The sequence below is a fragment of the Aquarana catesbeiana genome, linkage group LG05 (assembly GCF_042186555.1).
Source record: "Aquarana catesbeiana isolate 2022-GZ linkage group LG05, ASM4218655v1, whole genome shotgun sequence".
In the NCBI taxonomy this organism is placed as follows: Eukaryota; Metazoa; Chordata; class Amphibia; order Anura; family Ranidae; genus Aquarana; species Aquarana catesbeiana.
In genome coordinates, this window is record NC_133328.1 from 504,242,667 (window position 1) to 504,266,981 (window position 24,315).

A 24,315-nucleotide genomic window follows, 5' to 3' on the forward strand; every position below is an offset into this window, starting at 1 on the left:
AAGTGCAGCAAACTTAAAGTGCAATGTGTTAAATGTCTTTCAAGGTGCACAAAAGGGTCTTAGTGCTCAAATAAACAGCAGTGGGGTGTCTGGGATGCGATTCACTCTGTGTCCTCTTCGTGCATAATACACTAGTGTAGGTAGTGGCCCCTTACCTAGCGGTGCTAGGTCAACCGCAAAAATGTAGCTAAACCGCAAGGTCCTGAGCCTCAATCGCGTCCCCATATCCACGCTTGCCGGCGTTAGATGATCCTTATGGCAGCTGGGTACAAGTAGCTATAGTCCTAGCTGGGGTCCTGGACCAGCGCGGGTCCTAGCTCAGCCTCCACATCTCAGGTGTATATAAAAACCTGAGGGGTCTTTTTGTGCGGCCTATGTACTGTAGGCCGCAACTACATTCTAGGGCGTATACCGCTCCTTCCGTGTTACAACAGATAAATTCTTTTATTTCGTATGTCTCTCCTGTACTAGTCGACGTGAAATGGAATTTCTTCTCATTGGGACGCCTGGCTCTCAAACATGCAAAGCATCTTCTCCTCTGCTGTTACTTTCAGCAATATCTTTCAGCAATTGCTGAAAGTAACAGCAGAGGAGAAGATGCTTTGCATGTTTGAGAACCAGGCGTCCCAATAAGAAATTCCATTTCACGTCGACTAGTACAGGAGAGACATACGAAATAAAAGAATTTATCTGTTGTAACACGGAAGGAGCGGTATACGCCCTAGAATGTAGTTGCGGCCTACAGTACATAGGCCGCACAAAAAGACCCCTCCGGTTTTTATATACACCTGAGATGTGGAGGCTGAGCTAGGACCCGCGCTGGTCCAGGACCCCAGCTAAGACTATAGCTACTTGTACCCAGCTGCCATAAGGATCATCTAACGCCGGCAAGCATGGATATAGGGATGCGATTGAGGCTCAGGACCTTGCGGTTTAGCTACATTTTTGCGGTTGACCTAGCACCGCTAGGTAAGGGGCCACTACCTACACTAGTGTATTATGCACGAAGAGGACACAGAGTGAATCGCATCCCAGACACCCCACTGCTGTTTATTTGAGCACTAAGAACCTTTTGTGCACCTTGAAAGACATTTAACACATTGCACTTTAAGTTTGCTGCACTTATTGGCATGTCATTTACCATTTTAATTGCAGATTAGCACAGTATTTAAAATCACCACTGTTGGGATATTTTATTATTATTATGCCACTTATCACTGTATTATTTATATTATTTATATTTTTTTTGGATTGACTTGTCTGAATAGAGATATTTAGGTCACCTTAGCACTGGCACTTTATATCATATGTTTTGCACAATTTATAAGGATACATTTCTGATTTTTTTTTTTTTTTTTTTATATATGAATTGAATGTATTTTAGAGATATTTACATGAAGACGTCTTTATATATTTCTTTTTTACTAACACAAGATGCTTATTACCATGATTTCACAAGGTTTTTAGTATTAACACAAACCTATGCGATTTTATTCATTTTTTATTTTGCGATTTTATGCGTTATGGGTTATTAGCATATAGGAATTGACCACACACGGAGATTTACAGCAGTTTGCTTTTGCTGGCTACCGCAGCACCCCCCCCCCCCTCTCTTTCATTTCTGTTTATTTTTGGGTTTATGCTTGGCCCTTTTTTCAGTGCGTGCAGCTGCCCAGTCGCATACGTTTGCTGCAGCTTTCATCCTTTTTTCCTTTTTTCTCCTTTTTTTCTTTTTCCAATTGGGTAGTGCAGGAATATTTCTACCATAATGCATGCATGGTAGCATTGATGATCTAACATCAGCAGGCAAATAAAGTGTATGCCATATGGGGGTGGGGGGTTGCATTGTGGGGGGGAGGGGGTGGCAGGAGGATGGTTGGGGGGGCACCAAAATGCACCTTCCCTTAAGTAGACAAAAATTATTGCATCGGTCCTGATAGGATCTGCTGAGTTTAATACAATATACTACACAAGGAAAGGAGCACTAGAGACATAGGCCTAGATCAACAGCTTGAAATCCAGTCAGTCCACAATTTCTATGAGTTCTCAAAATTGGAGAAATTGTTCCTTCTCAAGGCCAACATTCATTCATGTAAGTAGTGGGACTTGATTATGGTAACAGTTTTGGATGGATTAGGTACTAAACTTTGCTTTCAGTGTCTTGTAATAGTAATCCTGGCAGCTACCATGTGGTGTGTGAGTTCAGAATAGCAAGAGGCAGTTTAGAAGCACCAGAACACTGGTCACCACTGAAATAATATGGTCACAATATTAAAATTCCACAATATATGGAATAAATTGCCAATTGATCACACCCAGCATAGAGGAGATTGGAAGGAGTAGAATTGCGCCAAATGGGTTAAATACCTTCATAGCAAGATTTTTTATGTTTAGCGAAGGACAATTTGTTCTGGAAGACATTATAGACGAGGGAGATGCCTTTGCTCTTGGGTAATGGGGACATGTAAAATGTCCACACTTATTATGGATATAGACTGAGAGGGGTGGATGTGCGGAGAGGCGATATTAAGGTATGTATAGAGCTCAGTAGGTGGAAGGACAAACTTGAGGCTTTTAGGGATGTGATCCTTGTACAAATTTGACTGAGATTAGCGGAATGAGTTTTCTAAAACACATGGATAGGAATTGGAACTAGTATCTTAAGGGCTTTACTGACTGGCCCTTAATGCAAAGATGGAAGCCTGTATTGTTGGGGACAATGATTTGATTGCTAAGGGTCGCCAGAGGTCGACTGGGAGGAAAGTGTGGCGATCTGGTGCAGATGTTAAGATGGATTCAGTTTTGGGCCATAAGGCATTGTTGGAAGGTCTAAACCAAAATTTAAGCTGTCCCAATCAAACTGCCATATCATAATCATGAATATCTACAAAGTCCATTTACCCAAAGTTTCTATGTTTAACAAGTTGCGCATAGGAACATCTAGATTTTTTACTCTTCCAAATAAACTTTTTAAGTAGAAACTTAGGGAATGCATATGACTAGATTTTATGGGAATAGGCAAGGCTCAGAGTAAATGCAAAATTTGGGGTAGAAGAGTCATTTTAAAAGACACCAACGTCCCTGACCAGGACAGGTGAAATTTGACTAGGTATTCAGTTTCCTTAGTAAGTTTAGTAATGCGTGGATTATATTTAGCATCTGCTAGTAAAAACGTTCTAGAGGTGAGGGTGATGCCTAAGTAAGGAATCCCTTTAAAACACTCTTTTTCAGATGTTGTCTAGTGTGTGGATCAAACCCTAAGTCTAATATTAACGATTTCTCAAAATTGAACTTATAATAGAACAATGCGTTAAGGAGGTCAGCATCTGAGGCGCATGGCACAAAACAAATGTTTAAGCCTAATTGTATTTCAACGTTAAGTTGGCTATACATAGGGAGACCTTTTGACCTTCAGACCAAAATGCAACAGATCTGATATTTTTTATTTTCCACCCAATCATTTCATAATCACCATGGTGGCTTATTACTTCTTTAATGTTTCAGATTTTCAAGAAGCCTGTTTTTTTATTTAAATGGTTAGTTTACAAACAAAACACTAAAATCAGGGAAGTCACTTCATGAGAACACATCCATGCATCCAGCCAAATTTTATACTGTGTTTGATGGTCAAAACCCTTGCTTGGTCTTTATTGTTGTGTTTCTGTTTGGTTTATTTGTTTCTGGTCTCAGAGAACAACAGAAAGTATGAGCAATTGTTTCCAAATTAAGGAACATTTTTTGAGTGGTCACCACAACGGGTTTCTCTGTCAACTGTCAAAAATTGGATCTCCTGTCACTTTTTCTATTGATAATAACAACTATAGGAAGTGAGGGTAAATCTTCTCAACAGGGACAGAAACAGCAGGTAAACAAGGAAAAGTGTTTACTGGAGTTCTGCTCTATAAAATAAAATGGTTTGACCACTGCAATTTTTGTATGCATAATTTGTGTTTTGAATAGAGGTGTAAACAGAAGGACTGAAATATTCTAACCTGGGTTTGAAGTTTCATCATATCAGCTTCTATCTTCAAATTTGATTCATTCAGTTCTTTGATCTCTTCATCTAAATTCCTGATATCATCCCCATTCTCTATGCCTGCTGGGTACATTAACACATTTATATTTATGAACAGTTGTTTTCAGGGTGATGCCAGTGTTCAGATGTATAGTATAACATCAATGAAATATGGGAAGTGAGCTTGGTAGAACTACATTTAAAATATATAATTTGAGGGCTTTAATATAATCAATCATTCAATAGATTAACAACTTCAGCAGAAGCTAATTTTAACTAAAAATTTTGTTTTATAATGTTTGTTATGGAGTTTACAAAGATAGGAGAGAATCGTTTGAACAGAAATATTTCCAGAAAAGAAAAAAATGGCATTTTATCATCCTTTTTTATTCCTTCCAACATTTTTAATTCTGTTTTGGATGACATTCACTATTAAAGGTGCATTAATATAGGAAACATCACATATGTTGAACTATTTTTTTATCTTCTTTTAAAGGAATCAGTTAAAGTTGTGCTTCACATTTAAAACAAATAGGGGTTATCCCTTCATACTGTATCTCTTTTTTAAGACATTTTAGTATTTTTCTTGAACCTGTGAATCACTAAATCATAATAAAGCTAGCCATTGGCCTGTAAAATGTAAAATGAGGTGAAGAGCAGCAAAGTAAGCTGAACCTGATTTATTAACGTGGTTAGTAAATTAAAGTAGACCTGCTCACTTCAAACATCCAATTATTTGAAGAAGCTGCATTTTTTTCATTCTCTGCCTGTGATTAGAAAGGTTGATGGGCACTTAGGTTTTTAGAAGAATAGCTTAATTGCAGAATTACAATTTTTTTGTCTAAATATATTCCTGCAGACTTGCTTAATCTGATGTTGATTTATTAATCAGTTGTGGACAGTGCTTGTGATTCTTGGTCACTTTTTCATATCATGAGAAAACAACCAGTTCAGCAAGTTAAAGTAAACTGTGTTATCTTTAAAAGGACAAACTAAGCTTTTTGGCATACATTCACCATAAAGTGTTGCGCCTTGCTGTCCATGTTACATTAATCCTTTTTAGAGTTTGAACGCTTCCTACGGACTTATCTTCAGGACCACGTACTGTCATGTGGGGGTGCTCCTAAAATTATGCAACTACTTAATTTCAGGCTGCAGGTATTTGCATAGGAACTTTTGTGGTCATAAGTGGCGCATTGAAGAGGGTTATTGTACCTCTCCTTCATGGTGTCTACTGTCTGTCATATATTGTATATTTCACCAGTACAAACACACTTTGAAAAGCAGCTCAAAGCAGTAAGTAAAACATTTCAGTAAACTGCCAATACCATCTAACAAATAATACAACTTTGCTAGATATAATTTTCTCAGAATTTACCTTCAATCTGAATTTTATATAATTCTTTGAAGACAGATTATTCATTTTTTTTACAATGCTTGTAGGTGGTATTACAGGTTTTAGCCAGACTGTGTGCTGTGCTAATGTCTCCTGCTCTGGCATGTGGAGGTTATAGTGGCCTCAGATAGACTGGGGTTTCCAGGAAAGACTTAGAAGTTTTTGGAAATGCTTCCTGTCTCCTAGGGATGAGCGAACGGTTCGGCCGAGCATGAGTTCAGGCCGAACATAGGCTGTTCGCCCGTTTGATGAACACCCAAATTATCGCGACGTTCGACTTTTTGTTATGCCCGCCAAATGACCACAATGCACAGTGCTGCCACACAGTGCATTGGAATCCCTGATTGGCTGAAGCAATGAAAGCTTTGCCTAATCAGCGCACAGAGCACTGTCATATTGGACGCTGTCATGATGACTCTATCCAATCATGGCTCATTGCCCTACACCATAAAAGTATTCTTTCAATAGCGGCCATTTTTAGTGTGATATCGGCATGAAGAGAGATAGAACAGGGCTCTGTTCAGTGCTACTAGACAGTTATGCCCCGTACACTTGGTCGGACTTTGTTCGGACATTCCGACAACAAAATCTTAGGATTTTTTCCGACGGATGTTGGCTCAAACTTGTCTTGCATACACACGGTCACACAAAGTTGTCGGAAAATCCGATCGTTCTATACGCGGTGACGTAAAACACGTACGTCGGGACTATAAACGGGGCAGTGGCCAATAGCTTTCATCTCTTTATTTATTCTGAGCATGCGTGGCACTTTGTCCGTCGGATTTGTGTACACACGATAGAAATTTCCGACAACGGATTTTGTTGTCGGAAAATTTTATCTCCTGCTCTCCAACTTTGTGTGTCGGAAAATCCGATGGAAAATGTCCGATGGAGCCCACACACGGTCGGAATTTCCGACAACACGCTGCGATCGGACATTTTCCATCGGAAAATCCGACCGTGTGTACGGGGCATTAGTGTGCTATAGTGTGCTATTCTGATTCTATTGTCAGTGTAGAATATCAGTTTAGTGTGACTCTAGTGATAGTTCAGTCAGTGTGAGTGTAGTGACCACCATTCATCTTTACATTAGTGTAAATTTAGTGATAGTTCAGTCAGTGTGAGTATAGTGACCACCATTCGTCTTTACATTAGTGTGAATCTAGTGATAGTTCAGTCAGCATGAGTGTAGTGACTCTTTAGCACAGTATATTTCAGTGCGTTACTGCAAGTTTAACGCCATATATTTAAGTGCTCTACGTGCCATTTAACGCAGTACATTTCTGTGCGTTAGTGCACGTTTAACACAGTATATTTCAGTTTGTTACGTGCCATTTAACACAGTATATTTCTGTGCGTTAGTGCACGTTTAACACCGTATATTTCAGTGCGTTACTGCAAGTTTAACGCAGTATATTTCAGTGTGTTAGTGCACAAGTTTAACGCCGTATATTTCAGTGTGTTATGTGCCTTTTAACGCAGTATGTTTCTGTGCGTTAGTGTACGTTTAATGCAGTATATTTCAGTGCATATTGCCAAGTTCTCTCCAGTGGTAGTGAGTGATGGAGGAGATGATGATGATAAGGTCACTGATGTGACTTGGGTGCCGGATAGAGCAAAGGAGGAAAGTCAGGGTGAGAGTGAGGAACAACCCCAATGAGGCAGCCATCATGGAAAAGTAGAGAGCAGCCACCCTATTCCATAACATTATGGAGCTGTTATCTCCCAACTCAGTTCCTACAGCTCAGCTGTCAGGGCCTTTTTTAGCACATGTGCAGCCGGTCGCACTGTTGCAATTTGCAAACTTTGTCTCAAGCACATCAAGCATGGCAAAAACACCAGCCATTTGGGTACTACATGCTTGACAAGGCATTTAACCTCCTACCACTCAGCCCATTGGCAAGAGCACCTGAAAGCCACACAAAAGGAGCACAATTCTGTTCCTCCTCCTTACTCACCTCAGTCTGCCCCGCTATACCTCATGACCTCTCAGCAGCCTCCACTAACAGGGATGATGGTATAACACAGGGTGTCCCAGGCCCTTGCAGCATATCTGCCAGTAGCACACCACCAGCTGTAGACTATAGCTGGCAAATTTCTCTGCCCCATCTTCTGCAGTGAAAAAAAATAATACAGTCACTGCCACCCACATGCCCAATGTCTAAATGCAAGTTTGTCAAAGCTGCTGGCTCTACAACGTCTGCATTTCTGGCAGATTCTGCCCCCTTCTGTGAATTAGCAGAATGTGTTGTACCACAAAGGCAGCTTCCCAGTCGCTATTTCTTTTCACGTAAGGCCATTCCAGCTCTTTCCTATCACATGGAAGGCAATGTTGTGGCATCATTGGGCAAGGCAGTCAGCCGCGAAGTCCACGTTACTGCTGACATGTGGTCCAGCAAGCATGGTCAGGGACAATATATTTTTCATTCACAGCACACTGGGTAACTCTGCTTGCAACTCGGAAGCATGCTGGACAGGGCTCAGTGCTGCAGCTTGTTGTGACCCCACATCTCCATACAGCTAGTGGTGGTGATGCGAGATTTGTCAGCTCTACCCCCTCCTCTTCCTCCTCTCCCTCCTCCATGCCCTCCTCTGCTGAATTGTCCTGTGAACCACAAGCACCCCCTAAGCGTTCAAGGGGCTATTCATTGAGTCAGACTAAAAGGTGCCATGCAGTGCTTTAGCTGGTGTGTCTAGGGGACAGGAACCACCTCAGAACAGAGATTCTTGCAGCTCTGCAGAGGCAGGCCCAGAGGTGGTTCATGCCATGCCAGCTGGAGCCAGGAATGGCTGTGTGCGATAATGGCACAAACCTCCTGTCTGCCCTTAGACAGGGAAAGTTGACGCATGTGTCATGCCTGGCCCATGTCCTCAATTTGGTGGTGCAGCATTTCCTAAATAGGTACCCAGGGTTGGAAGATCTGCTAAAGCAGGCCAGAAGAGTCTGTAGCCATTTTAGGCGGTCTACACAGCCAGTGCTTAGTTGGTGGGAATTCCACCTGCCCGTAAGCCGCCTGATTTGTGACCAGGTGGAACTCGACTTTGGCAATGCTGCAACAGCTGCACATGCAGCAGAGGGCTGTCAAGGAGTACCTGTGTGAGTATGGCACGACGACAGGCTCAGGCCGTCTAAGATTTTTTCCCTACGCCAATGGCTGCTCATAAAGGATGCATGCACTGTACTGTCACCATTTGAGGAGGCCACAAGGATGGTGAGCCCTGACAATGCATGCATCAATGACACAATCCCTGTTGTGTTCCTGCTGGAGCAGTCTCTGTGTGGCATTATGGACAGGGCACTCAAGGCAGAGCAGTGGGAGGAAGAGGAGGACTTCCTTTCCTCTCAAGGCCCACTTTATGCAGACATCATTGTTCCTACACCACAGAACACACAAGAAGAGAGGGAGGAGGAGGGGGATTCTGGCAGTTTTGGAGACATTGAAGCAGAGGAAGACATATGTCAAACAGTAAGAGATGGTTTTCTATCCCCAGAACCCTTGTGAGTAGTACGTGGCTGGGAAGAGGCAGTTGTAAATACTATAATCCTCACTAACCCCGAGGAGTCTGCTGCTCATGCCTCCGCAAATTTGCAGTGCATGGGCTCCCTCATGCTTCAAAGCTTCAAAGGACCCAAGAATATGTGTTGTAAAGGAGAAGGATCACTGTTGGTTGGCAACCCTCCTTGACCACCATTACAAGGGGGAAGTCTCAGAACTCATCCCGTCCCCACAGAGAGCGCAGAAGATGAAATCTCTTGAGGACACCTTAAAGAGGAGTTTATTGAATGCTTTTCTCGACTCTGGTGGGTTACAGTGTTGTGGAAAATGTAGTTTTGGGGCTTCTGTTGGTCAAGAGAGGAGTGGTGGAGAAGACGGCCGTCCTAAAGTGATGCATTGCACAATTTTTTTAGTCCTCACCGCCCAGGGCTGTCAGCTTCCACATCCTATCGGCAGCCTCTGCATCACATAGTGGACGATTATCTGGGGGCGAAAACAGAGATGGAGAGCTTTCCAGTCGATGATCCACAAGCTTACTGGGTCATCAGAATAGACCACTGGCCAGAACTTGCCCAGTATGCAATTGAGCTGTTGGGCTGCCCTGCATTCAGCATGCTTTCCAAATTGACATTCAGTGCTGCTGGATGTTTTGTTACTGATAATAGAACGCATCTGTCCACAAACTCCATGGACAATCTGACATTAATCAAAATGAATCAGTCTTGGATTACCAGCAGCTATGAAGCCCCTGGTGTCCATGTCGCTGATTAAGTGTTTTTGGGATGTGGAATCTCTGCAGGACCTCTGGGCTGCATAGCGTTGTGGGTGTTGATTTCATCTGAATACATTTTTTTGGTGTAGGTTTCATGGGCACAATTAACACCCAAAGATACATTTTTCCACACCTGTTACTTCTATCCAAAGTCTGTGGAAGAGACAACAGAATTTATCCAAAAAATCTCTAATCTTGTTCCCAGTGCACTATGTTGTGGCCTTATCATACAGACAGACTAAGGAGACCACCCAGGCACTATATTGAAAGGAATTTTTAATTTTTATGTTTTTACTTTAAGCATCAAAATATCACTGCTCATTTAAAAACTACATTTTTTTACAAACCTTTTTTTCATTAATATATGTCCCCAGGGCAGTACCCAGACCCCCATAACCAATGTATGCCCAATCACTTGCATATAAGCCTTCAAAATGGGCACTTTTGATTTTTCCAGTTCGGGTCCTATAGACTTCAATGGGGTTTATTATTCAAGTTCCCCACTTTTGCGATGTTCGAAATTTCTGGTGCAAACCGAACAAGGGGTCGGTCGGCCTATGTCTACTGCTTTATACATGTTTAATGGAATTCAACTAAAAGGGATATTTTAACCAATTGATGATTGTACATCATACACCCTTCAAATTATTTTTTTTCCCCCAAATGTATTTAGATAAAAGCTGCCAAATATGGTAATTTACCAAGGGGGCCACCAGCCTTGGATGATTTGTTTTCAGCGCAAATTGTGGAAACTTCCTCCCCTTTCGGCTTATCTATTAGTTACTAAATATGATAGGCAGCCAGACTGACCAGGCGAAGCAGAGGGTAGGAGGGGTGGGCCAGAGGGAGATCATATCAACTTTGGTTGCAATTTTCACCTTCTCATGTTTCTCTAGAAATAATGTTTACTGACACCTGTAAATCTATATATCTAAGAATATATGTTCTATTTAAGGTGTGAAAACTAAACTCAACCAAGCCAGTGTAATGGGATACATAGAAAATAAGTTATATACCTATAGATACATTGTGAACAATACATTTTAGATGCTCTTGAATCAAAAAATCCATATGCCTTACCAATGTCAACATAATGAGTGCATATTATTATTTATATTTTCATTTAAATTCCTGTAGTTTGAATAATTTTTGTTTTGTGAGTTTTTTGTACTTTTTTATACTTATTATTTTTGTTGATGTATTTTGTTTATCTTATTTCTGTAATACCTGTCCTGGTCCATGAATGAAAATGTAGAAAGCACTGCTGCTAAACTGTCCTGCCCAAAAGAAATCAAGTCAAACTAACTACAGTATATTCCTTCATAGTCCATGCCACTGGGGAGGGGGGGACAATACATTTTTTTTCCAGCTTTGCATTAGTGAATTAAAGGGGCAGTCAATTTTTAAAATTTTAGTGGTTTCTCTATGCCTCTGTGATTGAGCTCTCAGGCCTGTACACCTTTTATAGGATTTGCGAAGGGCTTTCACTTCCTTTGTTTTACTTTTTTTTAAATTATGTTTTATATCATGGAAAAATATTGGTGAAATGCGTGAAAAGAGTGGGTGGAAAAATTCAACGATGGATGGGAAAAGAGCTAGCAACTATAGTAAGGAGAACTTGTCACCAAAGTCCCCAGGTGATAAAGGAAGCCAGTAGTTAACTTGAGCCACACACCCTACTTATAACTGAGTTATATCACCAACATGTGGACCAGTTCTTGAAGTATTTACAGTTCTTCTTTGTGTTGTACTTAATATTTTATCATAAGTGAAGCAAGGTCACAAATTGTACAGCAGCTTTAGAATTTTTTTTTTCTGTGTCTTTATTAGATTTCTGAAACTACACTAAGCTTCATAAACCCAGGAGCCCTGAATAGACCTGTGCAAAAATACAGAAGATGGCTGATTATAATGGATGCAGCAGGGTCAATTTTGTATCAGAGTGTACAAGACACTCACAGATTGTCAGCTTAGATTACCTTAAGCATCAAAAATACATTAAAAGTTATTCATGAGATGAACTAGATAAAGAAAATATAAAATCCGTAAATCTCTACATATCTCTGTTGATGAGCTTAGCATCTGTGAAGGATCCATACTGATTTAACCACAGTCAAAGCTAAAAAAAATGATATACTTACCTCGTCGCTAAAAGAAATGGATTCATTTTACAGTTACAGATCTCTTTAATCCTACGTTCACACCTATGCATTTTTAGTGTGTTTGCGGCTAATAGACTTCCATGCAGATGCACCAGAAACGCTAGTGGAGCATTTGTGATGCGATTTTTGATGCGTTTTGCGGTTCTCATTTTACCATTGTATGAAGCTGGTTGCTAAGCAGGGGGCCGGGAAACTAGGCCGCCGCGTCCTTACCAACCGATGAGTCATCAGCTGTCAGCGGGGTTCCCTCTGAAAGCTGAACGTAAAAAAAAAATTGCCGGCGAAAAAATTTGTAAAAAAAACGGCGTAGAGTTCCCCCCTGGTCCATACCAGGCCCCTTGCGTCTAGTATGATTCAGAGGGGACCCCCCCCATGCCAAAATGTAAAAATAAACGGTGTGAGGTCTCCCCCAAAATCCATACCAGACCCTTATCCGAGCATGATGCCGGGCAGGAAAGGAAGGGGACGGGCGAGTGCCCTCCTCTTGAACCATACCAGACTGCATGCCCTCAACATGGGTCGGATGCTAATTGACCTGTGGTCGCTGTTTCCTAAATTGCCCCTTACAGCTGACAGCTGATGACTCATCAGTTGATGACTGATCGGTTGCTAAGCACATGGCGGCCAGCTTCCCGGCCCTCTACTTAGCAACCAGCTTTATACAGAGTGTTTTACAGTGTGTTTAAAGAGTAAAATGCAAAATGCATGAAAACTGCATGTTAAAACGAATTAAAAAAACGCTAGTTTAAAAACGCAAAATGCACTGAAAAACGTGCCTGAAAAACGCATCAAACGTAGCCACATAGGCGTGAACCTAGACTAAAGGGGATATCAGGACAAGGATAATTTTAAAGGAAAGCCACCATGAAGGAAATAATTGTCCCGCCTTTCTCAACCCCTCAAAATTTTCATTATTTTGCTGTCCTGCTGATGTTCCAGTTTCACTATTTTGTGACGCAAGAATCGGAACAAGCATGCAACTACTGCAGTCAGGACTCATGGGTTTTATTTATAGTCAATGCCACTTTTTGCTTTCAGTGGGATGCTGCATTGTTGACTTTATGTGAGTTTTGTCTGCATTATAATGCAGAGAAAACTTCATAATTCAATTTGGCAAGTCACATGAGCAAGCTTTCCTCCTCTGACTTTTTTCAATTTTTTTTTCATTCGTTCTTTGAAAATGATTAGCACTCCCTTGGAATCCTACAGCAAGGAGCACATTTGTAAAACACACCACAGTGCTTTATAAATGTGATGGTATTTTTAAGTAGCAGCATGGACACAGTAAGTTCATATCTGCTGCTTTTCTTTAAAGGGGCCTAAGTACTGAATTGTCATCTTTAGAAGGGGGTCAGAAATGTCAGCTCAGGTATTTCTCCCAGGAAGGATTCCCTATGTAATTTTGTTTATATACAGTGACTTGAAAAAGTATTCATACCCCTTGAAATTTTTCAAATTTTGTCATGTTACAACCAGAAAAGTAAATATATTATAGTGGGATTTTATGTGATAGACCAACACAAAGTGGCACATAATAGTGAAGTGTAAGGAAAATGATAAATGGTTTTTACATTTTTTTACAAATAAATATATGAAAAGTATGGCGTGCATTTGTATTCAGCCCCCTTTACTCTGATAACCCTAACTAAATTCTAGTGGAACCAATTGCCTTCAGAAGTCACCTAATTAGTAAATAGAGTTCACCTGTGTATAATTTAATCTCAGTATAAATAAAGCTGTTCTGTGAAGCCCTCAGCAGTTTGTTAAAGAACCTTAGTAAAAAAACGGCATCATGAAGGCCAAGGAACACACCAGCCAGGTCAGAGATAAAGTTGTGGAAAAGTTTAAAGCAGGGCTAGGTTATAAAAAAATATCCCAAGCTTTGAAAATCTCATGGAGCACTGTTCAATCCATCATCCAAAAATGAAAAGAGTATGGCACAAGTGCAAACCTACCAAGACGTGGCCATCCACCAAAACTGACTGGCTGGGCAAAGAGAGCATTAATCAGAGAAGCAGCCAAGAAGCCCATGGTAACTCTGGAGGAGCTGCAGAGATCCAGAGCTCAGGTGGGAGATTCTGTCCACAGGACAACTATTAGTCATGCACTCCACAATTCTGGCCTTTATGGAAAAGTGGCAAGAAGAAAGGAATTGCTGAATGAAAGCTGGTGCTCTGGTCAGATGAGACCAAAATTGAAATTTTTGGCCTAAAAGCAAAACGCTACGTGTGGCAGAAAACAAACACTGCACATCACCCTGAACACACCATCCCCACCATGAAACATGGTGGTGGCAGCATCATGTTGTGGGGATGCTTTTCTTTAGCAGGGACAGGGAAGCTGGTCAGAGTTGATGGGAAAATGGATGGAGCCAAACACAGGGCAATCTTAGAAAAAAACATGTTCGAGATTGCAAAAGACTTGAGACTGGGGCATAAGTTCACCTTTCAGCAGGGCAACGACCCTAAACATGCAGCCAGAGCTACAATGAAGTGGTTTGGATCAAAGCATATTCAAGTGTTAGAATGGCCCAGTCAAAGTCCAGCCCTAAATCCAATTGAGAATCTGTGACAAGATTTTAAAATTGCTGTTCACAGACACTCTCCAGCCAATCTGACAGAGCTTGAGCTATTTTGCAAAGAAGAATGGACAAAAATTTCACTCTCTAGATGTGCAAAACTGGTAAAGACTTCCCCAAAAAGGCTTGCAACTATAATTACATTGAAAGGTGGTTCTACAAAGTATTGACTCAGGGGGGCTGAATACAAATGCATGTCACACTTTTCAGATATTTATTTATAAAAAACTTTGAACACCATTTATCATTTTCCTTCCACTTCACAATTATGTGACACTTTGTGTTGGTCTGTCACATAAAATCCCAATAAAATACATTTACGTTTTTAGTTGTAACATGACAAAATGTGAAAAATTTCAAGGAGAATGAATACTTTGTCAAGGCACTGTAGTTATTAACATTTTGAGGAGTCCTCCTTTAACTGCTCACTCTTGAATTAAAACATACAGTATATTGAATATTTTAAAATCTTAAAGTCAATGTTGTTTGCTGCCCCCCTCCCAAACACACAATTATTTTCTTCTGTTTAGATTTTAGGTAGCTATGTAATGATCTTATTTTGAGTACATCAAACAAAGTCTAATTGCTGAATGTTATAAGAACATCTTTTTAACCAAGCAATCTCATTGAATTAGTTCTGCAAAGTGTGTTGATCATTATGTCCCTGGACTCTGAGACTTAAAAAAATGAACATTCTCTGTCAATGAGTGGGAGTAACTTTGGAAAGCGAACATGTGAAATACAGGATTTGATATTTCTTTTACGGGTTATAACAGTTACCTTTGATATCCTTTTACAGCCTTAGGCAAAGCATTGGAGTGGACTCATGATATATTACAAAAAGCCACGTAAATGTCAGAAATCATATTCACTTGGAGAAATGCATTTATTTTGCTTTCATGTTTGAATGAAACATTTATGAGTATCAAAGAAGAGGATGTATTTAGATTACTTGCGGCAGCCTTTCATAAACATTGATAAACAGCACCTTACCTCCGCCCGTCTTCAGCTTTACACTCATTAGTTCCTCTGATGTTTTTCCCTTTTTTATGGCTTGTGCATTTAAAGGGCAACCAGATAAACTGTAAATCATGTAAGAGAAAATATTTAGTGTTAGCTTAAAAAATCTCCTTATTAATTATAAAAAGTGCAGTGATCTATAAATTAACAAAAGTGACAAAACTATATGGGTTACATTGGGTGCACCAACTTTGATAGTGCCCATGGAAAATCAGTTTGCTTTGGTAAGGTTTGCCCCTTTTACTTATCACAGAGAAGAAAAATTGTATTCAGGGCAGGTTACAAATCCTGCCTGACTAATTGTTTCTGATTAGCATCATTACTCTATAGAATAGAGACAGTCACTTAAAGTAGAAGACTTGTATTTTGGTTCTAATAAACAGAGTCCATGTTCAGCAACTAAACAAGTATCGTCTTGTTTTGTGCTTGTGAGTGGTTGGAATATCTGATATCTATATTCAGACTGGGAGGAAGTGGTATATGACTAAAGCACTCAAGTGGAGTATGGGACATTTTGTTACAAACTTAAAAAACAAAAATCATGATGTCCTTAATGATGCCCTGGAGGAGGGGCGAAACGTGTCAACGTACTTCCGGTTCGTGTTTACCACTGCTGCAAATTTCCGCCTCCCTGGAACGCACGCCATTCAGCGGCGAACTCGGATGATTTTTTACTGATGTCTGTTTTTGCCAAAAATCCAGTTGCACATTGTATGCGCTTGATAATTAATGCCAAACGTTATTTCACTGTGAGTTCTCTCTCTGTTTCCCCATCTATGGAGTGCGGTATATTCTTCTTGTCTTAAAACGTCTCCCTGCAAGATTTTACTTAGGAACCATCCAGCATATCCCCAGATCATTTGATCAATGCCTTTTTGATCCCAGACTTCGAAGCAAAGGATCCAATAATTTTGGTAAGTGGGGACACCAAAGGGGGAACCGCTTCACTGATTCACAAGTTTTGGAGCACCGTTGCACTTTTCACTGAAGCACCTGAGCACTTTTAGATTTTATCTTTTTGTTTTCTCTTTACATTGATATATTAAGCTCTGTGTATTAGGATGTATATTGCTTGATGTAGACTGCTAGCACTGTTTTATATATTTTTAATTGTTTTAAGGTTGTAGCACCTTTGTGCAGCAGCTGCAGTCTTCCTATTAATTTTCATTAATTTTTGTTTATTCATATTTCACTATTTGAGTTAACTCTCCAGCGCAAGTTTTTGAATTAGATATATTAAAGTCTCACGACCTGCCTCCTGATTGACTTTGGATTGTACCAAAGAACAAGCTCCACTTTTTGTGTTTACACTATGAATGGTGTAATATGGATGCAAATATTAACATACAAATTTTAACTGTAATACTAAATTATTTTCATGCCAGGGACTTTAAAATGTCTTTGGGCACTATACATTTTATTAAACTAACGTTCATAGGGGAAAATGACTTTTGGTACTGCTGTAGTAAATCCAGCTCTTAGGGTCCTTTCACACTGGGGTGTGAAAGGACCTCGGGCTTTAACACTGGAATTAAAGCAGCTGCACTTTCGGGTCGGTTGGCAGGCGCTATTATTAGCGCAATAGCGCCTGCAAACCGCCCTAGTGTGAAAGGACCCTTACTATAATAAAAATCTTAGTTTGCCTTCCATCTCACACACACACACCTGTACTTGCCCCCTCAGTCATAGATACACCAGCTGTGGAACCTTATATGATGATATTCATTGCTAAATAGAATTCATAGCAGCACTTTTAGCAGCATAGAAGACTTGCAGTAGGAGATACCATATATTTTTATGGTAGAAAGTATAGCATAAAAATTGCAAACAGGTAAAAAATTGAATTACCTTCGGTGAGTGACAAAAACATTATTGACATGGCCCAGTCCATTGCAGCCTGGAAGTGGACAATGTGGCAACTCCTGCTTATTCTGTTTGCAGGTCAGTGATGCACCATTCAAAGAGCTGTCCTTCTGCCGTTTTGCAGCCAAGGGGCAACCAGAAGCACTTCGATGGGATGTGTATTTGCCAGATATATGTCCCTGGCCCTCACAGCCTGAAACCGGACACCTGTTCAAACATGATACTATCATTCTAGACCTTTCTATCAAACATATCATTTTACATGTTCAGAACAATTCTCAGTAATTTATTAGTTAATTTTATGAACAATATATCTTCAGTGGAAAAGTTCCAGTGATATTTTTTTTATTCCTCTGTACAAAATGCTCTGCCCTTATCTAATCTTAGCAAAGCTAGTTTGTAAATGCCCACAACATGTGTATTCAAAGATTAGTTTGTGACTTGCACACTTTTTTAACATATGCAGAACATGCAAATACAGTTTGTGCAAGAAATGTAGACAAAACCACCTTGGGTTCCGTGTCAGTGTTCTACAAATAGACATTAAAAACATCCAGAAGGAACAGATATTATTTAAAGCTGAACTCTGGGCAGTAACGTTTTTTAATTTGTATAATGGTGCTTTCTCACCTTGAACAAATGTGGTGTTGCATGCATTAATAGGTATATTACCGCTTCAATACTGGGCACTTTTACCCCCTTCTTGCCCAGGCCAATTTTCAGCTTTCAGCGCTGTCACACTTTGAATGACAATTGCGCAGTCAATGCTGCATAGTCAAGCGCTGTCACACTTTGAATGGAAATGCTGTTCCCAAATGATTTTTTAATAATTTTTTTCACACAAATAGAGCTTTCTTTTGGTGGTATTTAACCACTGCTGAGTTGTTTTTTTTTGCTAAAAAAATAAAAAATTACCGAAAATTAAAAAAAAACAACATTTTGTTAGAAAATCTTGTAAATAACTAATTTTAATGGGCGCTGATAGGCTGCACTGATGGGCACTGATGAGGCTACACTGATGGGCACTGATGAGGCAGCACTGATAGGCACTAATGAGATGACACTGATGAGGAAGCAATAATATGTAGCACTGATAGACACTGATATGCAGCACTGATGGGCAAGACTGATGGGCACTGATAGGTGGCACCTATAGGCAATGATAGGCGGGATGAATAGGCAGCACTGATGGGCACTGATGGGTGACACTGAAAGGCAGCACTGACTTGCATCACTGATGGGCACAGATTGGCCTCACTGATGGGCACAAATAAGCATCACTGATTGGCACAGATTGGCATCACTGATGGGTACAGATTAACATCACTGATTGGCACAGATTGGTATCACTGATGGGCACAGATTGGCATCACTGATGGGCACAGACTGCCATTACTGTTGGGCACTGTTGGGGCTGCACTGATCATCAGTGCCCTGATCATCTGTACAGGTCTCCCCTGTGAGGAGATGCTGCTGATCAGCTCTCCTCACATTCTGTCAGTGTGAGGCGAGAAGAGCCGACAACCGGCATTTTCTTGTTTATATGTGATAAACTGTGAATGAACATATCTGATCGCATGGGTAAAGAGCCATGTCTTTGGCTTTTTACCGAGATTGGGGTTGCGTCTTGTCCCTGTCCTAGTCACCGGGGGTTTCCCTTAATTTCCATACCAGACCTGAAGGGCCTGGTATGGACCAAAAAAAAAAAAATGGACCCTCATGCATTTTTTTTTTTAATTTTTGGTTTGGGGTTCCCCTTAATATTAATACCAGACCCAAAAGGCCTGGTAATGGACTGGGGGGGGACCCATGACATTTTTTTCAATGAGTTTTATCTATATTGCCGAGACCCGACAATTCATTAGAGCCTCGATCAGCTTTAAATTACTTTTTTCCTTTAGAAATGTCATTTTGCTATGGTACTGTTCTAAAATGGGAAAACTGCGCCACTTTACAGGCATCCTATAGACACCCCACAGGAATGATATTTAAAAGAATATTTCATTTTTATTGATTCACTTTAAGCATTATTAAAATCACTGCTCCCGAAAAAACATCAGTTTTAAAAACTTTTTTTGCATTGATACATGTCCCCTGGGGCAGGGCCCGAATCCCCAAACACTTTTATGACAATAACTTGCATATAAGCCTTTAAAATGAGCACTTTTGATTTTTCATGTTCGTGTTCCATAGACTTTAACGGTGTTTGTGTGTTCGTCCAAATTTTTTGCCTGTTCGCATGTTCTGGTGTGAACCGAACTGGGAGGTGTTCGGCTCATCCTTAATCAAGAATTGCAAGAAAAGTATGGCATTCTGATTTACAATGTATTAGTATTTTAATAAAGCCTGAGGAGAGCATCTGCAATTGTAAACTTCTGGAATTGAGCTTTAAAGCTATAAACGCAACTACAGTTAATGACAGATGTTTAATTCATCTGTCAAGCACAAACAGCAATTAAAAGGAGAGTAAACTATATAGAAAAGGGGAGGTGGTCATGTGAAAAAAGGGAATACCGGGAATAGTAAATGCATCCTAGATTAACAGTAGCAACAAATCATGTGAAACACTATTTCAGGCTTATGCAAAGTGTTAAAGTACTCTTAATAGAGCACCAAAGCTTTACCATTCCTGACACTACAATAACAGCTAAAGCTATAACATCATATGTATGCTATTGTCAGAAAGATCAAGTGTATGGTCGTACCCAAAGATCTGTGTATGGATACATCCTATAACCCAATACACAGGGTTATGGCCAAATGTAATCATGTGCACATACATACACTGGCTTTGGTGCCAATCATTTTTTTAACTCCTTCCTGCCCCCGTACACATATCTTGTCAGCCTGGCCTCTATCATGTACATGAGAAATATATAAACTTAAACTGATTTGTACATTAGAGCAGTTCTAAACAGCCATTATACATAATACATGGGAATACTGGATATTATGATGATATAAGTGACGGAATAAATATTGTGACATAAGCAAGTATAAAGCCTTGCAAACACTGACACTAGGGGGTCTATTTATAAAACAAAAATTCCATTCTTAATGGCGGTGGTGGTGGGCAGGCAGGCGATCTTGATCGACAATGAATCTACACCAGGGGTCACTTTTTAAAAAAAAAATAAAGAACTTGCCAAAACTGAGTCTGCCTTTTTATTTACTTTTCAGCACTATTTTGGTGAATGAGTGGGGGGTACTAATCATTCCCATGGGAGGGGGCTGAGGTCTGGGGGCCCCCTTGTTAAAGGGGGCTTCCAGATTCTGATAAGCTTCCCACCCCCAGACACCCACAACCACTGGCCAATTTGGCAGGGAAGAGGCCCTTGTCCCCATCAATCTCATGTCTGAGGTTTACAACCACTTTAATGCTTTTTGTTTTTAGGATTTTTGTATTGATTATATGAATTATAGTCACTTGTGTGCATTTCCTCTTTTATTGGATGATATATATGGTGCTCATGTTATATATTTGAGGCTGCAGCTATTTTTTACTTGTAGCTTCTCCTAAAGGTACAGTGTGTGTTTTATTTGATTACCATTTAACCACTTAAGGACCGCCTCACGCCGATTTACGTCGGCAAGGCGGCACGGGCAGGCAAAATCACGTACATGTACGTGATTTGCCTCCCGCGGGTGGGGGGTCCGATCGGACCCCCCCCCGGTGCCCGAGGCAGTCCCGTTTTGTCCCCCGGCGATCGGAGGTGAGGGGGAGGCCATCCGTTCGTGGCCCCCCCTCGCGATCGCCGCCGGCCAATCAGATTACTTCCTTTGCTGCTGTATGCTAAACAGCAGCAAAGGAAATGATGTCATCTCTCCTCGGCTCGGTATTCCGTTGCAGCGCCGAGGAGAGAAGACTGGTATGTGAGTGCACCAACACTACACAACACAGTAGAACATGCCAGGCACACAAAACACCCCGATCCCCCCCGATTGCCCCCGATCACCCCCCAATCACCCCCCCCTCCCTGTCACAAACTGACACCAGCAGTTTTTTCTGATTACTGCATTGGTGTCAGTTTGTGACAGTTACAGTGTTGGGACAGTGAGTATTACCCCCCTTTAGGTCTAGGATACCCCCCTAACCCCCCCTAATAAAGTTTTAACCCCTTGATCACCCCCTGTCACCAGTGTCACTAAGCGATCATTTTTCTGATCGCTGTATTAGTGTCGCTGGTGACGCTAGTTAGTGAGGTAAATATTTAGGTTCGCCGTCAGCGTTTTATAGCGACAGGGACCCCCATATACTACCTAATAAATGTTTTAACCCCTTGATTGCCCCCTAGTTAACCCTTTCACCACTGATCACCGTATAACTGTTACGGGTGACGCTGGTTAGTTTGTTTATTTTTTATAGTGTCAGGGCACCCGCCGTTTATTACCGAATAAAGGTTTAGCCCCCCGGTCGCCCGGCGGTGATATGCGTCGCCCCAGGTAGCGTCAGATTAGCGCCAGTACCGCTAACACCCACGCACGCAGCATACGCCTCCCTTAGTGGTATAGTATCTGTACGGATCAATATCTGATCCGATCAGATCTATACTAGCGTCCCCAGCAGTTTAGGGTTCCCAAAAATGCAGTGTTAGCGGGATCAGCCCAGATACCTGCTAGCACCTGCGTTTTGTCCCTCCGCCCCGGCCCACCCAAGTGCAGTATCGATTGATCACTGTCACTTACAAAACACTAAACGCATAACTGCAGCGTTCGCAGAGTCAGGCCTGATCCCTGCGATCGCTAACAGTTTTTTGGTAGCATTTTGGTGAGCTGGCAAGCACCAGCCCCAGGCAGCGTCAGGTTAGCGCCAGTACCACTGACACCCACGCACGTACCATACACCTCCCTTAGTGGTATAGTATCTGAACGGATCAATATCTGGTCCGATCAGATCTATACTAGCGTCCCCAGCAGTTTAGGGTTCCCAAAAACGCAGTGTTAGCAGGATCAGCCCAGATACCTGCTAGCACCTGCGTTTTGCCCCTCTGCCCGGCCCAGCCCAGCCCACCCAAGTGAAGTATCGATCGATCACTGTCACTTACAAAACACTAAACGCATAACTGCAGCGTTTGCAGAGTCAGGCCTGATCCCTGCGATCGCTAACAGTTTTTTTGGAAGCTTTTTATTGAACTGGCAAGCACCAGCGGCCTAGTATACCCCGGTCGTAGTCAAACCAGCGCTGCAGTAACACTTGGTGACGTGGCGAGTCCCATAAGTGAAGTTCAAGCTGGTGAGGTGGCAAGCACAAGTAGTGTCCCGCTGCCACCAAAAAGACGAACACAGGCCTGTGGTGCCCATAGTGCCCTTCCTGCTGCATTCGCCAATCCTAATTGGGAACACACCGCTTCTGCAGCGCCCGTACTTCCCCCATTCACATCCCCAACCAAATGCAGTCGGCTGCATGAGAGGCATTTTTATGTTTATGTCCTCCCGAGTACCCCTACCCAACGAACCCCCCCAAAAAGATGTCGTGTCTGCAGCAAGCGCGGATATAGGCGTGACACCCGCTATTATTGTCCCTCCTGTCCTGACAATCCTGGTCTTTGCATTGGTGAATGTTTTGAACGCTACCATGCACTAGTTGAGTATTAGCGTAGGGTACAGCATTCCACAGACTAGGCACACTTTCACAGGGTCTCCCAAGATGCCATCGCATTTTGAGAGACCCGAACCTGGAACCGGTTACAGTTATAAAAGTTAGTTACAAAAAAAGTGTAAAAAAAAAAAAATATATATAAAATAAAAAAAAATAGTTGTCGTTTTATTGTTCTCTCTCTCTATTCTCTCTCTCTATTGTTCTGCTCTTTTTTTACTGTATTCTATTCTGCAATGTTTTATTGTTATTGTTATTGTTATTATGTTTTATCATGTTTGTTTTTCAGGTATGTAATTATTTATACTTTACTGTTTACTGTGCTTTATTGTTAACCATTGTTAACCATTTTTTTGTCTTCAGGTATGCCATTCACAACTTTGAGTGGTTATACCAGAATGATGCCTGCAGGTTTAGGTATCATCTTGGTATCATTCTTTTCAGCCAGCGGTCGGCTTTCATGTAAAAGCAATCCTAGCGGCTAATTAGCCTCTAGACTGCCTTTACAAGCCGTGGGAGGGAATGCCCCCCCCCCACCGTCTTCCGTGTTTTTCTCTGGCTCTCCTGTCTCAACAGGGAACCTGAGAATGCAGCCGGTGATTCAGCCAGCTGACCATAGAGCTGATCAGAGACAAGAGTGGCTCCAAACATCTCTATGGCCTAAGAAACCGGAAGCTACGAGCATTTTATGACTTAGATTTCGCCGGATGTAAATAGCGCCATTGGGAAATTGGGGAAGCATTTTATCACACCGATCTTGGTGTCGTCAGATGCTTTGAGGGCAGAGGAGAGATCTAGGGTCTAATAGACCCCAATTTTTTCAAAAAAGAGTACCTGTCACTACCTATTGCTATCATAGGGGATATTTACATTCCCCGAGATAACAATAAAAATGATTTAAAAAAAAAAAAAAAAATGAAAGGAACAGTTTAAAAATAAGATAAAAAAGCAAAAAAATAATAAAGAAAAAAAAAAAAAAAAAAAGCACCCTTGTCGCCCCCTGCTCTTGCGCTAAGGCGAACGCAAGCGGCGGTCTGTCGTCAAACGTAAACAGCAATTGCACCATGCATGTGAGGTATCACCGCGAAGGCCAGATCGAGGGCAGTAATTTTAGCAGTAGACCTCCTCTGCAAATCTAAAGTGGTAACCTGTAAAGGCTTTTAAAGGCTTTTAAAAATGTATTTATTTTGTTGCCACTGCACGTTTGTGCGCAATTGTAAAGCATGTCATGTTTGGTATCCATGTACTCGGCCTAAGATCATCTTTTTTATTTCATCAAACATTTGGGCAATATAGTGTGTTTTAGTGCATTAAAATTTAAAAAAGTGTGTTTTTTCCCCAAAAAATGCGTTTGAAAAATCGCTGCGCAAATACTGTGTGAAAAAAAATGAAACACCCACCATTTTAATCTGTAGG

General features: G+C 41.2%; 1 protein-coding gene across 6 annotated transcripts in view; it reads right to left on the minus strand.

Moving 5' to 3' along the window:
• The window catches only part of ST18 (ST18 C2H2C-type zinc finger transcription factor), a 599,563-nt gene that overhangs the window by 15,674 nt on the left and 559,574 nt on the right, over positions 1–24,315 (minus strand). For 4 of the 6 annotated variants that reach the window (XM_073631586.1, XM_073631585.1, XM_073631583.1 and 1 more), the window contains 3 exons: positions 17,289–17,510; positions 15,414–15,502; positions 3,993–4,099 (listed from right to left, as the gene is read on the minus strand). In XM_073631586.1, coding sequence (XP_073487687.1) covers positions 3,993–4,099; positions 15,414–15,502; positions 17,289–17,510 — 418 coding nt within the window. The remainder of the gene's footprint in view (positions 1–3,992; positions 4,100–15,413; positions 15,503–17,288; positions 17,511–24,315) is intronic. The other 2 variants (XM_073631584.1, XR_012244522.1) reach the window with 2 other exon arrangements.